We start from the raw sequence: 16,886 nt of genomic DNA, 5'->3' as shown, positions 1-16,886 counted from the left end.
CATCATTATTTTATCGACACTAGCACATCACTGACTTTTTTTAATACCGTACTAAAATGGTGGGGCTATTATGTCATATCATTTTTGTTGGAATAGCCCCCATCTTAGAATTTGAGGGGTTATTATGTCGCATCAAATATCTCCGTAAAAACAAAGCGCAAAATAAAACTGAATAGCACAAAATAATTTCCTGTTTCTTAAATTGTCCCTTAACCATAGAAACCATAGAAAATGATAAATTTTACTCACTTTTGATACCAAATCCGTGGAGCTTAATTTTCACTACACTTGTCAAAAATGGCGTCCTAAACAAACATGACTGTCGGTCAAACAGTTAACGCTTTAGCAGCGCCATCTAAATGTCAATTTTAGAAAAAGAGTTTTCGCTATCCGTTCATAAATGCCGCTAGTGATAAATCATTAAAGTATAAAAGTTACAGGCAAAAGTTGGAATAACCCCGCCGACGGAATAGCCCCGCATCACCTTATAAATAGTGCGTCGCACTTCTCAGTAATAATTATAAATAAGTAGATAAATATATTATGTGCAAATAAGACATCATAACAATATATACACCTATATTATTAACGAAGAAGATTTTGGGTGAATATTAATTCTGATACTAATTGTAGTTCTTACTAGTACTAATGAATAAAAATGTTAAAGTATGATACATATAACATATATTAATGGCATATTCATTAAAAAAAATTAAATAGATCATGTCGATATCATAATATCTTGGAATCATTAAATCCAATATTATTATTTTCTCAGCTGACTAAGTACGTCTTGGGACTTCATTCTAATAAAGAATGCTTCACGCAGTTCTCCCAAGTCCTACCCACGAAGTTACTACCAGTCCAAAGTCCAGCTCTAAGCTCAACTTATCTATGACCATCCAGTGTATCAAATATGTAATATTTTCAGTATATCAAATCTTTAAAAAATCGGTTCTTCTCGGTAGGAAAGGCATTCCGAACCAGTGGTAGATGCTTTTTAATTCAAAAGAACTTGTAGAAGTCTAATTGAATAAAAATATTTTGAATTTGAATTTGAAAGTGATTTTATAAAGATGACAGTATAAGGCCTAGCCCACACAGCAATTTTTATTCTCGCGAATTTTATTCCCGCGATTTATTTTCCGCGAACGGAATTTTACATGCCCGCACTGCGAATGCGGTGAGCGCCATACAACTCCATACTTCACAAAATATTCGGGCAAATATAATACCGCAATTGTATCAATCTCTACATTATTGCAAGTGTTACAGAATTGCGGAAAAAAATCACGCTATTTTTATTCGCTGTGCGGACTAGCTCTTAAAGACAACGTCTAATGGAATAAACACTAGGCATAATGTTCCCCAAAAACCCCTGTTTGTGTATTTACTGTTTCTTTTTTCTGTGAAGGAAATGATGTTTTGAATTATAACAATGAATACTTATTCTATACCTTGAGGTAAAATTCGGTGGCACTAAACGTTAAGCCTTAAATAATAATTTTATCATAATAATATATACTTAGTGAATGTTTCATTAAATATTCACATAAGACGTCTAAGGGTTTATTTAATTTACTTATCATTTAAATAATTATTTTTATGATTTGGCTTTATTTTAAGTAACAAATTTTACTAACATTCCACGGATTGTACATATGGCGAATCGTCTAAATTTGTAATTGAGGCAGCCGAAGCTCTCCCGTCGTGTCCAGTTACAATAGAAATAACACTTTTATGTTCAGAGTCACTGTCTCCACTTACTATTATATTGGTTTCACCAGCAAAACCAGAATCTATTTGCTCTTGACTGCGACCTAGCTTATTCCGACGCCCATAACCTAATTCTTCGAAAATATGCTTCGAATCATTAAAATTGCCAAAGAATACCGAATCTGTTTCTACACTTTCTCCCCCAGATTCACTTCGTCCGTCACACAATGATTCCAAATCATCTGTGTCTGTATCTATATGTAAATTATTTATTTTGTTTGCAGGCATTTTTAGAATAGGTTCTGGGGGAACTAATTTTGGTTTCAATTGCATTAAATATCTAGCTCTTCGCTTTGATTCATTCGAATCTGTACTTAAATAACCAGAATCTTCAGTTCGGCAAAGTTTTCTTATATCAACTCGCCTGGGTCTTGTTCTAGCCGATCGTCTTCCAGAGCGTCTTGCATTTATATCACTTCTTCTTTCGTCACTTCTTGAATATGGTGGGAATCTATCTCTCTCTTCTGATGAGCGGTATCGATCACTTGGAGGACTATTTCTGGGTGTATTTCCTTTGGTATAGAACTCCGCACGTTTTTGTTTAGGTGGTACAGGTGGTTTGAAATCAAATGGATTGTCTAAGTTTCTAGGTTGTTCCAAATTCTTTATATAAGCTGCCAATTCTTGAGTACCATTAGGTACACTACCACGTCTTGCATAAAATCGTATGTCATTTTGAGCTTTAGTTCGAGCTTCATAAATTTGCCTTAAGCTACCAATTTTTCTCGTAAATGCTTCTTCTGGTGGACTTCTTTTTTGTTGAGTTTCAGGAAGAACAAGTTTATATTTAAAACTTCCACCAGACTTGAGCACTATTCTTTCGACGCATTTTTTAGTTTCGGTTTCTTCCATGGACTTTTTAGGTTTTCTATCAAGAGTATCAGGATCAAAATCATCATTGATCTTCTGCCTATGGTCTACAGGAGAACCTCGAACTTCAATCGTTAGAGGACCAAGATTTTCGATGTTATTATATATAGGTTCTACAGAGTTTATGAATACATCATTATTGGAGTTATATTTTTTTCTACTATCACAGTTATATGTTATTGTTTGCTGAGAATTTCCAGTTGAAGTAATTTTTAAATCACGCCAACTTTGTGTTCTTCTATCGCGAGTTATATTGGTGTTTTGTAGAGTTGACATGTCTTTCTTATTTGGTTGCGCCGCAAAGTCTAAGGAAAATCTTCTCTTTTTTGGCATATTTCTTTCCAAACTATCAAACTGTACATTATTTACATTTTCTGAATCCTTTTTACGATCTTCATAAAGCCTATTAGTGTCATTAAAATAAATTGAATCTGCAGCGACGACTGGTATCACTAATTTGGGTACCATAGTAGGTGACTTTAGGATATCATAAAATTTATCTGGTTCTTCAACTCGACGACATTTATTTAATTCACGTATAACTGCCTGCATTTTTCTTTTCACTTCTGGAGACACTGGCTCTTTTGTGTCACTAATATCTGAGAATTCGATCGGAGGAGGAGGTGGTGGGGGCAAATTCTTTCTAACTAGTCGAGTACCATAATTTGAAGGACTCTTTCGTTCTAGAGAGTTAGTGGCAGTTGATAAGACAATAGTGTTTTGAGAAGTTTTTTGATCCTGGATTATTTCGTTTTCAAAACTATCTTCGATTTTTAAATTTATACCATTAATATATTTTGTTAAAATTGATTCAGTAATTTGAACAGTCTCTGGTTCTTCATTACGCACTGGTTCTACTAAACTAATCCTAACTTCTTCTTTTTCTTTGGGTTCAATAACTCTTGGTGTTCCACTAACCTTGGCTATTGATTTAACGGGTCTAGTTGCAGTGGCAGGTGTAGGGACTTCGTCTAACCATTTTTGAACTATCTTCTGTTTATAATCATCACTAACACAAGTTTTACACGAATTAGATCTAATTAAGCTAGCATTTTTCTTGGCTCGTTCATTACTGTTACATCCGGGACAACCTCCGCATAGAATAGTGCGCCGGCTATTTTCTCGCTTTAAACTTATGGCGCTAAATCTTCTACCTCTTCTTGCGCAAGGAATATCCCAACCAAGATCTACTGTGTGATATGATTCTTCTTCTGGTATATCAGATAATATAGGAATGAACCTCTTTGATATCATCTTTTCCTTAGCAATGGACATAACTTCCCTTAATTTGGTTAAAAAGTCGACAGCTGCTGGCGGAGGACTCTGCAATTAACAATAACTATTTACTAAATGTTTGTAATAAAACTAAAATAAACAAAATTAAGCGTCAAACTAAAACTGTACCTTCAAGTGTTCTATTTCAAAAAATACTGGATTAAAATACAATTTTCTTCTAATAATTGGTTCTCCTTCAGGTGGAAGTGGTGAATTCTCTGAGTCATCATTTTCTACACTACAGTGAAGTATTGACAGATCAGAATGTGGAGCCCTTTCAAGTTCAGGTGAAGACGATCGTCTTTGGATCCTATCATTGACACGCTCTGGAGTCGAAGATGGTCTTATTGAGGGTCTTGATGGTTTTTTACGTCTCGAATGTATTACTGCAGATACTACATTACAATTCCGATCCTGAAACTGTCATAATTTTTCATTAGCACCTTGAAAATAAAACACTAATTTATACGGTTCAATTGTCAATGAAATAGTTAAAAAAGTACCTGTTGTGTTTTGAGCGACGAAGAATCAAATGTATCCTCTGTATGTTCGCTCACATCGGATAGACCTGCATCAGTTGTGTAATCACTTCTTGTGTTTTCCAAGTTCATCAATGGATTGGTTTTCATTATCTGAAACATAAATTGGTTTCATCTACAGCCAAAACTTTAACTAAGATTTCTATTCACTGAAACTTATTCCTTACCATATTATCCATGCCCAGATGTGAATCCATGGTAGATCCATTGTCAGTAGAATTAGTATGAGAATCATTCAGCTCAGGGTCTTTGGACTTTCTTCTCTGCTTTTGCTTATAGTGGATGAAGAAGATGATCCCAGCGGCGTAGACGAAGACAATCATCAAGACGCAGACGCCAATTGCAAGTGACTCTAGAACACTAAGGCCTTGACTTTGCCCAGCTGGCTCTGCCGTGACCGTTTCTCCAGCATGGAATGGTATTGACCTAACATCTGAAACAATCAAGAGATCAAATTTTTTGATATGGTTGCCGGACAAGACCATCGTCATCATGATCAACCCATCGCCCACTACTATTTTCACACTAGAAGAGATCGCTATTTTAGCGATAAGGCCTACTGTACAAAAATCTTTCAAATCAAATTTGTTATATATTTCTATGTAAATTTGGTTACAATAAAAATCTTTTAGTTTTACTTTACTAAACACAGGTCTCCTCTCAGAACGAGAAGAGTTAGGAGAGACGATAAAGTATGGAAAATAATAATAGTATTGATTTCATGTTACCTAGTAGAGTTTGGCGAGTTATTCCAGCGATACGGAAAGCAGCGCATGAAGCAGCAAGGTGAGTAGGTTTGGATGCTGAGCACAACACATGAGCGGTCACAAGGCGTCCTTCCAGACGCGTGTGAAGACTCGGAGAACCTCGCCACTGTTGAGAAAAATGTGAGTTTAGAATCTAGATAAAACAGGTATCTGTAGTCTTTGCAATTTGAACACAATTAATATTTTTTTGAGCCTCCACGGACGAGGGAACCGCAACTAGTCCGACTTAATATCGTCAGCGATAGTATTGCCCTGTGGAGATTGGCCTATAAGAGTTGTATCGAATTTGGTGGTACGGCGAGACTATCGCCGCGATTCTCTCGTCGGTGTAGATGGAGCCTTATCATTTGCCTGAACTTTTGGACATTACGATATTCATCTATTTAACTCCTGACCCAAAAAGAGGGCTGTTATAAGTTTGACGTGTGTATCTGTGTATCTGTCTGTGGCATCGTAACTCCTAAACTAATGAACCGATTTTAATTTAGTTTTTTTTTGTTTGAAAGGTGGCTTGATCGAGAGTGTTCTTAGCTACAATCGAAGAAAATCGGTTCAGCCGTTTGAAAGTTATTAGCTCTTTTCTAGTTTTCTTATAGAGGTTTTTGTGTCGGGGGTGTTTAAATTTTGAGTTACTGTCCTAAGCCATTCAAATGAGGACATATTCTGTTACACGTAGAGTTTTTTTATGATTATAATGAAACTGCGTCAGAGATTAAAGGTCTTATTTAGTAAAGGACCCTATCATTGATCATCATAAATAACAATTTGGCACAAGCAGCCTGACCACTGAAAAATGACGAATTAAAATTGTGAAGGTGAAAATGGTACAAAAATATGAACCCTTCACGGCTATAATTTTAATACTTATACTTTTTTAAGTATAACATGACCAGAAGCGTAATACATGTTAGCGCTGGACCCAGACGACGGGGCAGACCTCGACAAACCTGGATGTCAGTAGTATTGAACGACCTGAAAACAGCCCAAATAGACACAATGATGACCCAAAACAGAACAACTTGGAGAAATATGGTTAGGAGAGCAGACCCCAATTAACATGGGAAAAGGCTAGGTCTATATATATATATATATACTTTTTTAAGTAACGAAATAGTATAGTAATAGATAAGGCTAGCTTTAAGTTTTATTGTAATATTTTCAATTAAAAAAAAAAAAAAAGTAACGAAATAAGTGGGTTTGCCACATGTTGGAATTGCTGGAATATAAAGAATCCCACAGCTTCGAATCAGCCGACGCAAAGATTAATATGCATCATGGATTTGGGCAAATTCTTGCGACATTCGTTAAAATAAAATTCGTAAAGCAAGAATCAGATACATTACTTACGTTTAAAGATTTTTGCAGTCAAAAATATAATATCACTGACATACTCATTTTTTTCTAACTTATCTTATTATCTATCGTACTGGAATGTGCACTTTTATTTTTGGTAGACTAATTATTTATTAATGGTAATTAATTTAATTACATTAATAATTGTAGTTTTGTGTTTCGAGGTTCAGTAGGTACCAACCGATAAGGGGTATGGGTTTAACAGTCTATCGTGAGTGATTTCATTATCGGCGCGTGCGGCTCGCAGTCTCAACCGCGAGGCGTAGCGAACTGAGTCCCTATGAAAAAGGACCCCAGATGGGTTCGAACTTCGAAACTAGTCGGGCTTCATTTTTTTTTTTAAATTATCAATACATAATTTAAAGACACAAAATAATCCTTATAGAATATATCTGACCAAACTGCATCGCAGTTTGTTAACGAGTTAGCGCTCAATAATTTTATCCTAAAGCCGTGCCTTTAACCTCTAATGTTAAATATTATTAAATATATACTTACATAATACATTTTTACAGTTTATTTAAAACTACTATAGTCAGACATCGACTAAATACGTGAGTATAGCCGTAACAACCTATACTTATAACTGTCATACTCCTAAGTTAGCCCGCTTCCATCTTAGATTGTATCATCAGTCATCACTCATCAGTCATCACATATCAATATGTGAGGTTGCTAAAATAAGTAGTTGTTTTTCTTGATTTAATAAAAAAGAATCAATAGATTTGTACGAAATAGTCGTTTTAATATTTTAAACTTTAAAAAAAAGATCAGATCAAAGGACCCTAAATTCACCATACTACTCGTATCAACGCACGGCATCAGCATGTAAGCGTTGAATATTTGCACAGATTGGACAAATTGTTCCTTTGACGCCCGAGCTTATCACCCACATCTGCGGCTCGCTTTTCACTGCCGGCACCTTGACTTCCGACTGAGAATACGTATGCGATTCAGTCGCAATTTTTAGGGTTCCGTACCGGAATGGTGCCAACGGCACTTAGCCTTGGCCGTTCGTCCGTCCACCCGTATGTCTGTCTATCAGCGTGCTGTATCTCGTGAACTGCAATAGTTCAAAATTCGAATTCCGAACAGTAGAAATTTTCACAGAATGTACCTATATTTCTGTTGCCGCTATAACAACATATAATAAAAATTTCAAAACGACCACCATGAAAAAAAAAAAAAAACTAAAGTGTTATTTTAAAAAATTCGTTGAATTTCCAACGATTCAGAATGTGATACATTGAGTGTGACTCGTTGGGAACCCACACTAGGCTACCCTAAGGAGCATATGTCTTCGTGTTTTATCATTTACCTACTTTCTGAAAAAATGCTGGCATTACTTGTTTTTTGTGGCCTTTCTGCAAGTAATCTCTGGCTAGGCACAAATTGCGAAATTCCGCATTATAAAGATGCGCTATACCGGGGCGAACTAAGAATTTCCGTGCACGGAATTCCGGTCACAATTTTCCTCTAGGTTTGTCACTGGTAGTTCGTACTTACTTATAGAAAAACTCTCGCTATCTTGAAAATGCAAACTTACGGTGTTATTTGCATATTATCTACAAGCATATCTAAGTTTGCCATTGTTTCTAGATTTCTACTTAATTTGTGATGGAACACGTCATTCTAGGGAGACATAATACATGCATAATGTGTGGTTATAGAAGTAGGCGTTATTTTGCAGAAATCCATGATATACAAGGAACCAAAAGCTTAATCCATCCATACTAATATTATGACTATGCGAAAGTGTGTCTGTCTGTCTGGTCTAATCTAATCGGCTAAATGTTGGGCTGTGAAAAGGTAGCAGACAGACAGACAGACACACTTTCGCATTTATAATATTAGTATGAGTTTGGTATAGGGTTAGCTTATATCCCGGTGACGGACATAGGCTACTTTTTATCCCGGAATCATCCGCTCAACCGATTTGTATGAAATTTTGTACCGAGGTAGCTTACGTCCATGTTATTGACATAGACAACTTTTATCCCGGAAAACCAAACAGTTCCCACGGGATCTTCAAAAACCTACATCCACGCGGATGAAGTCGCGGGCATCCTCTAGTTTGCTTTAATCCGCCAAACCTTGTTTGAAAATGGTTTGGCGGATTATATATCAAATTAAGCTTTTGGTTCCTTGTACATGCATAATATTGTTTTTATTCTACATTTACTAAGTTAATTTATGAAGACATAATTATGGATACTTACTTTCTATAGTCTTTATCTATTTAGAAAGTTTTGAGGTCTGAATTTAAGAATTTAGATTATTTTGGTTTTAGATTTAAAATTTCCGAATCGCTTGCCATAAAATTCTAAATCATGATTTCAAATAATAATCTGCTATAAATTAATCAAAATGATATTATTATCAACAACGCAAAAACATAATTTTAATTTTTATATCCCTGCATAAATTAACAAGCCATAAAACCTGATTCGTGCCTGATTCCCATTAACAGGGCTCTCTCCGTCACTCGTTTTATACCATTTCATACAATCGTAGTTCCAATTTCATTTGAATACTAAGCAACCAACGTCCATGAAATTTTTCAGACATATTCTAAAAACTAATATCTGTGTCTGTGGTGTTTTAGATTTTTCTAAAAATATGTAGTTTTAAAATTACAGGGGCTCAAAGATTTGTATGAAAATTTTAAGACCGCGTAACTTTGAAACCGAATATTTTAACAGAAATCTGGAAAACCACAGACATAGATATTAGTTTCTAGAATATGTCTGCAAAATTTCATGGACTTTGGTTGCTTAGTATTCAAATGAAATTGGAACTACGATTGTATGAAATGGTATGAAACGAGTGACGGAGAGAGCCCTCTTAAATATTGATTATTTATGATTAGGTCTTTCAATTTTTATTGAAACAATAGGTACTATAGTAATTTACGTGTTTTCCTTTCCGATAGCTAAGAAATTAAATTCCTGTTTATAATTTACAAAACTAATGATAGTAGGTACCTATCACTGCACTTTTAATTTTTTTGAACCATGCAATGTGGGGGGTAGCTTTCCCAGGGTATCGAATCTCGCCCCCAACCCCGAGGTACAATGAAAATGCGCTATTCTGCAGTCGCTAGCCGAGGCGGAGTGAAGCAGCGATTTTCCCAGTTTTCTCGTTTTCCTATTTTCTTTTCTCTCTTATTATTTTTCTTGCACAGTTTTCAACGAGATACAGGATAATGAGTTTGGAAAACAGGTATTAAATAATGTACGGTCTAAACTACAACTAAAATGTGTTACGTTCTTACTTCTTACGTTAAAATTAAGGACCTAATACGAAAATGTTGTAGAGCAAATACCTACACTTCTTTCACTATGAAAACTGTTTATTGTATGTTTTCAAATAAAATCATTCAAACGTTACATTTTTAACGGTGCCAAAAAGAGGGGTGTTATAAGTTTGACGTGTGTATCTATGTATCTGTGTATCTGTCTGTGGCATCATTGCTCCTAAGCGAATGAACCGATTTTAATTTAGTTTTTTTTTTTTTTGTTTCAAAGGTGGCTTGATCGAAAGTGTTCTTAGCTTTAATCGAAGACAATCGGTTCAGCCGTTTGAAAGTTATCAGTTCTTTTCTTCGGGGGTTTTTTAAATTTTGAGTTATAAATTATATTGTAAGTATTGGTAATAAAATAATTAAGAACAAAAAAAGCTCTTTTAATAACGCATGATCGTTTTAAGTGTCTTTTGATAGCTTCACCAACTGGATTACCTAACTCCTTTCCTTGGTTTATTGTTTTCGAACATTATAAAATTATTTAAGATAACGATTTTTAAACTTGTTTCGCTGATAAGTTCAAATTTTTGCATTAGTCGGTACGCTTTACAAAAGGTCCTTGCTGGTAAATGTAGTCACTATCTGTATGTCTGTCCATCTAGCAGGAAGTTTTCCCTGCGCTTCGGTGCAAGGTTGCTATACTAGCACCTAGGCAAAGAACCTAAGTATTGACGCGATTGGCTGGCAAATGGTGGGTGCACGCTATTGGTTGATCAGTCGGCGCGAGCGCACGCAATTGGTTCATACGTTGACTATCGCTTCCCGGATTCGACAACTTTCTCTCACTATCCTGCTTCAAGTACAAGTTATTTGCCGGCCACTATAGTAAAGATGTTTCGAACTATGTGTCCTGCCCATTGCCACTTCAGCTTCGAAGAACTGTAGATCGACGATGTCGACTTATATCATTCTGCTATCGAATAATTCGATTGACGGCATTGTTAGACATCGCTGTGGATATTGCAATTTGTAACACGCCAGCTCATTCCGTGCAGCATAGCGAATAGGGAAATAAGTATTCCAAATACGTAAGTACTTCGTATACCTACCAACCTAATCGTAGTCTGTAATTAGAATCAAAATAAATAGTACTAGCCGAACCCCGTGGTAACTCTTTGATTTTCCTGGATAAAAAGTAGCCTATGTGCTAATCCAGGATATCCATTGCAAATTTCAGCCAAATCCGTCTAGTAGTTTTTGCGTGAAAGAGTAACAAACATACACACACACATACACACATACAAACTTTTGCCTTTATAATATTAATAATTGCAAGTACTGGTCGTCACCTTATTAAATTGGCGGCTGCATATACATATATATTTTTAATATTTAACAAAAAAATTGGCTAAAATGTATAAATTTAAATAAATAATTACAGCTAAGTACGTGATAATGTAAATTTTTCAAGAACCATGCGTGCGGCCGTATGGACCACCGTTAAGATTTCAACTTCGATGATATTAGGTAGGTACCTACAGTACGAAGACTCGTCAAGTGAACAGTCTCATCACTGATACCCTGATTACCAATAAACGGTTTACGACTTTGACGAAAACAACCACGATATTAAGGATTCGACATTGCTGGATGCGGATATAAAAGTTAAAAACTTTTTCACTGGAAAAGACTTGCACTAAAATACCTATAAAGTACTTATTTATAATTACATTCAATCTTTTTATCAGACTGTAAGTCTGTGATGAAAGTATTGATGTACCTCGGTTAGGTACGATTGCGATTTTTTCTTATTGAATACGATCAATCTATTAGGTCTATGACAATAATGCCAATAGGTGCCAATGTAGAGTCAGAAAGATATAAAGATGAAACGATTCGTGCGACTAATTGACGCCGGCTTCAAAAAAGCTTTCTTCATAAAAGATATTTTGAAGGTTTTTTTAAATAAAAAATAGCGAGCAAACGAGCAGGCGGGTTACCTGGTGTTAAGTGATTACCGCCGCCCATGAACGTTTGCAGTTTTAGAATTTAAATATAGGCCTTTCTAGAAAACCTTAGGTCTTCGTTTGTTGCTGATCCAGATAGCTTACGTTTATATTGTGTGTGACTGGTTTTTTTTAGTGCCTACCTTTAAGTTGTTTTCGTAAGTCTTAATACCAGATACACCTTAATTACCTATTCCCTTGATAAAACGGTCGATAAATATGTGAAGATAAGTGCCTTATTTTAATAAGAATTTGTCTCTAATATCAAAAAAGAAACCGAATTTGCGCATTTAAGAACAATCTGGGTGGCAACGCGTTTACGAAACAAAAAAAAATATACAAAATGACAATTTCACCTGTTTAAGATTTAAGTTACCTACATCAGGATTAAAAGGTATATCTGCATATACCAACCTACTATTTTCTCAAATAAGTATTTTTGGCATTCATCGAAAAAAGGCTAGCAAAAAAATCACGTCGATCCGTTGCTCCGTTGCGAGTTGCGACGTAAGTAATTGAAAGACAAACCAATAAACCAATAGTATAAATTAAAAAAAAAAACAACTTACAAACGTCTCTGACACTACATCAGAGGTTAGCAGCCGCCTCTTGTATTAGTGACAAAAGTTTGAAAAAAAAAAAAACCAATAAACCACTTTCGCATTTATAATATGGATGTTTTACGATATATCGTAAATCTGTGATATGGATAGTGTAGTGGTAATATTATATTATGGGTAGATGATTTGTATGGATGTACTTAACTGGATTTGTCACTTTTGTTGCCATTACGCTTAGTGCATGAGCCATGAGTCCAGGGGCCTTACTACCATCGCTTAAAGTAGTAATGTTTTAATATTGTTTTGACATTTTCCTATAAAACTTGTATGAAGGGCCCCTGAGCAAGCCTTCAACTCACCTGCAAGTAAGTGCTGCCTTCATCACGGTACAGCCCGAAAGGTACGTCGTTGTCCACTAGATCTCGGAGCGTCACCCAGCCCGATGGTGATAGGTATTGTGCACTGGTCACTGCACAGATTGCATCTTCCACGTCTAGAAGAGAAAAATATTTCCATTACATCCTAATAATATTATAAATGTGAAAGTGTGGATGTTTGGATGTTTGTTACTCAATCACACAAAAATTACTGGTCGGATTTGGCTGGGAATGGAGATACCCTGAATTAACACATAGGCTACTTTTTATTCAGGAAAATCAAAGAGTTCCCGCGGGATTTTGAAAAACGTAAATCTACGCGGATGAAGTCGCGGGTATCAGCTAGTTTTTCTATAAATTACCGACGATATAAAGAGGTTGGTTGGAAGGATTTGGATGAGTAAGGCTGAGGACCGCGTGTGGTGGCGCTTTTTGGAAAAGGCATAAGTAGGTATGTCACCTATGGAAAATGGACATCCTAATTATAGCCTCTCTATAGCCCTCTGATCGACTAGAGAAGACCGTTTGTTAGTGTCCACTGTCCACGTTTCAACATCATACTTGAGAAAATGCTTCATCTACTAGTACTTAATAATTCTATGGTAGTTTATTAGTAGTAGGAATCGCTAACTTGCTAAGGACCGAATTTAAACCTCCAAAAATCAGAAGCCGTGCCTATACCTACATACTTACCTATAGTAACCAATAATTTGCTTACTACTGCCACAGCAATCGGCTTCTATGCGCTGTCGTATACACAATATCTCCCAAAGGTTAAGATTAAAAATTAATAAGTAGGTAAATGAATACTTACCCGTGAAAATGATTTCTTTGGAAGGATAGATGATCTGCCCTTTCAGTGGTAGAAAGACGAAAGGTATTTGCGGTTTCGTCGCTCCACGTCCGAAGCTGGCCATTGGGCATTCTGTAAGAAAGACAAGTGTTAAATTAACAACTTAATCAATATAATGGACCACCTTCGTACACCATCATCAGACCTTGGCCAACTACCTACTTAAAATAAAAGATGCACAAGTGTAAATTAAAAATTTATAACACCCCCTACAAGTGAAGGTTACAGTAACTAGAAAAGAGCTGATAACTTTCAAACGGCTGAACCGATTTTCTTGGATTATAGCTAAGAACACTCTCGATCAAGCCACCTTTCAAACGAAAAAAACTAAATTAAAATCGGTTCATTAGTTTAGGAGCTACCATGCCACAGACAGATACACAGATACACGTCAAACTTATAACACCCCTCTTTTTGGGTCTGGGGTTAAAACACGATTCATCTGGTTATAAGCTGACTTTATAAGTAGGTAGATTTAAGTTAAAGTCAAATTTTAGGTTGCGCCGATTGCGAACAGAGCTGATAAAAACTGATTGGTTGAATTGATTTGTAATCCAGTGTAGTCTTAGATAGCATAATTTATTGAAGTTTATTTTATTAACCCCCGACCCAAAAAAGGGGTGTTATTAATTTGACGTGTGTATCTGTGTATCTGTCTGTGGCATCGTAGCTCCTAAACTAATTAACCGATTTTAATTTAGTTTTTTTTTTTTGTTTGAAACGTGGCTTGATTGAGAGTGTTCTTAGCTATAATCCAAGAAAATCGGTTCAGCCGTTGGAAAGTTATCAGCTCTTTTCTAGTTACTGTAACCTTCACTTGTCGGGAGTGTTAAAAAATTTTAATTTAACTTATTAATATTGCAAACACTTTAAATTAAATAGGAAATATCCACCTGGGTGTAATAGTTATAAAATAATATTATCATTAGGTTAACAATTACGTCACAGTAGATTCACTTTCTCGGCAAATTCTACTTACCCACCATACCTACTAAGTATATTATTTAAATGCGACAGCAAATTTCAGCCATTATTCTTCGGGCGTCTCATTTAAGAGTCAAGACGTAGGAAAGTCGAAAGTGCTTGTGCAATTGTTGGTCATTAATAAAACATGAACTAGAAAGAATTATATGGATACATTTGGGACGAGGTTGACATCACAATGTAGAGGTCACGAATTTTGAACTCAGTTCATTTTGCATTTTGAACATAGAGTGCACCATACGCGTACGCAATTGACGTGTCTATTATTGATATTTGCATAATGTTAAACAAAGACATTTGAAGAACTGACGACTAGAGACCTCCTAAGTCTTTCAGTTGATGATGATGATCAGCGATATAAATGTCCCACTAGATGCGGCACTTCATATTAACAACCTAGTAACAACATGTTCCAACAACGGCTGTGTCCGCACTTCTGTCAATCGTAATCTGCTTTAGACGTAACCCGTTTGTAAAAATTGAACTTGTGCGATGACTCTAAATTAAATTATTTTTCACAATTGTCATATTTGAGTAGGTAGAGGTATAGATAACTTTAGTCTATTCTAACTTTTATATTTTCGTAGAAACGGACTGCGTCTAAAGCGAATTAGCATTAACAGGGCTGAAGCACCGATGTTAGATAGAACATGTTATTACTATGAAGCGCCGCATCTAGTGAATCATTAATATCGCTGGTGGTGATGATAATAAATATGTCCTACTCAAAAACTCAAAATTTAAAAACCCGACACAAAATCCTCTATAAGAAAACTAGAAAAGAGCTGATAACTTTCAAACGGCTGAACCGATTTTTTTGGATTATAGCTAAGAACACTCGATCAAGCTACCTTGAAACAAAAAAAATAAATTAAAATCGGTTCATTAGTTTAGAAGCTACGATGCCACAGACAGATACACAAATTCTCACGTCAAACTTATAACACCCCTCTTTTTGGGTCGGGGGTTAAAAATAAAGACAAGCACGAACCGTCAATGTAGTTAACGCAAGTTCTGCGATCCTCCCTAAAAGCAGGCGTTTCTCTTCTACACTGGCAGACGCAGCCACCGCCGCCTCCCATGGCGGCCAACGCAGTCCCATGGGACACTTCCATACACCGAGTCAAGCCACAGTCTGTTCCTGTAAAAAAATGACTTTTAAAAAACCGGGCAAGTGCGAGTCGGGCCTCGCCCTTTTAGGGTTCCGTACAAAATTATGAACATCATATTTTGGTGTATGAAATACTTATTTCTTTTCTGAGCTAGAATATCGCAATAAACCGTGAAAGAAACCCCCAAAAAATGTTCGTTTGTTTTGGTCACAGCTTACAAACAAGCTTACAAGAATTATCTGGTCTATAATATTTTACTTACTTATTAAAAAAAATTAAAGCTAAATTCATTGTTTATGACAAATTAAATAATATGGGTAGGTCGTTACAAACTTACCAACTGAAGAAAATAGATCTCCATTGGCTAATATTATAAAGGCGAAAGTTTGTGTGTATGTGTGTGTGTATGTTTGTTAATCCTTCACCCGAAAACTACTTGAGGGATTTGGCTGAAATTTAGAATGGAGATAGATAATATCCTGGATTAGCACATAAGCTACATTTTATCCCGGAAAATTAAAGAGTTCCCACGGGATTTTGAAAAATCTAAATCCACGCGGGCGAAGTCGCGGGCATCGGCTAGTGACAAATAAAATAATAATATGGTAGATAGTTACTTACCAACTAAAGAAAATAGATCTCCATTAGCAAATCTTGTTACATTCGCCAGCGACATCTCCCCTCTCGTATTAGAAGCACTTGCAAAAGCGATCATCAAGAGTATCAATAACGCCATCTTTTGTCAAGCTCTGGTACTACGTAGACAATGAGCTTTCCACGTTATTCAGTCATTGTTACCCAGCTGGCGCCATTTTCCATTTTCTTTTTCAGTATCAAAGCTCCCATTACTTTTCTTTGATTACTTGATATTGTAGACATTTTCGTTACTTTGAAACTTCTCAACTTCTCTGAAGGTGATCTAATTTTCATTCGTTGTACTAACGCATGTCTGAAACAAAAAAGAATAATAAATTGTGAGACGAACCAATAAAGCAGGTAGGTATTTTATCTAAGTCTACATTCTACTCACTACACCTATGTCCGAGCCAGTACCTATTACAAAATTTTCAGAACATTATATTAAATACCTACCATATTATTATCAGCACCTAAGCACCTAAGAAATAGGTATTTTGATTTTTAAGAATATTTTATAGACCTGTAAATTAT

General features: G+C 35.8%; 1 protein-coding gene across 1 annotated transcript; it reads right to left on the bottom strand.

The window, feature by feature from the left end:
* Positions 1 to 1,601: 1,601 nt before the first annotated feature.
* Positions 1,602 to 16,659, bottom strand: LOC123875469. Its single transcript, XM_045921311.1, has 9 exons — positions 16,338 to 16,659; positions 15,596 to 15,745; positions 13,582 to 13,692; positions 12,750 to 12,883; positions 5,189 to 5,333; positions 4,628 to 4,893; positions 4,425 to 4,553; positions 4,051 to 4,341; positions 1,602 to 3,969 (listed from the first exon to the last, which is right to left on the bottom strand). The coding sequence occupies exons 1-9, from the start codon at positions 16,450 to 16,452 to the stop codon at positions 1,639 to 1,641; spliced, it is 3,672 nt and encodes a 1,223-aa protein (XP_045777267.1). The 5' UTR covers positions 16,453 to 16,659; the 3' UTR covers positions 1,602 to 1,638.
* Positions 16,660 to 16,886: the final 227 nt, after the last annotated feature.

Source organism: Maniola jurtina, chromosome 20, assembly GCF_905333055.1.
Source record: "Maniola jurtina chromosome 20, ilManJurt1.1, whole genome shotgun sequence".
In the NCBI taxonomy this organism is placed as follows: Eukaryota; Metazoa; Arthropoda; class Insecta; order Lepidoptera; family Nymphalidae; genus Maniola; species Maniola jurtina.
Note: the sequence above shows the minus strand (reverse complement) of the source record. Positions and strands in the feature narration are given on the sequence as shown.

Bases quoted from the DNA above. Each gene is read 5' to 3' on its own strand.
- LOC123875469 (XM_045921311.1), bottom strand. From the start codon at position 16,452: ATGGCGTTATTGATACTCTTGATGATCGCTTTTGCAAGTGCTTCTAAT. The intron at 15,746-16,337 runs GTAAGTAACTAT...ATTTTTTTACAG, and splicing joins AGATCTATTTTCTTTAGTTG to GAACAGACTGTGGCTTGACT. The intron at 5,334-12,749 runs GTGAGTTGAAGG...TTTTCTCAACAG, and splicing joins AAGGCAGCACTTACTTGCAG to TGGCGAGGTTCTCCGAGTCT.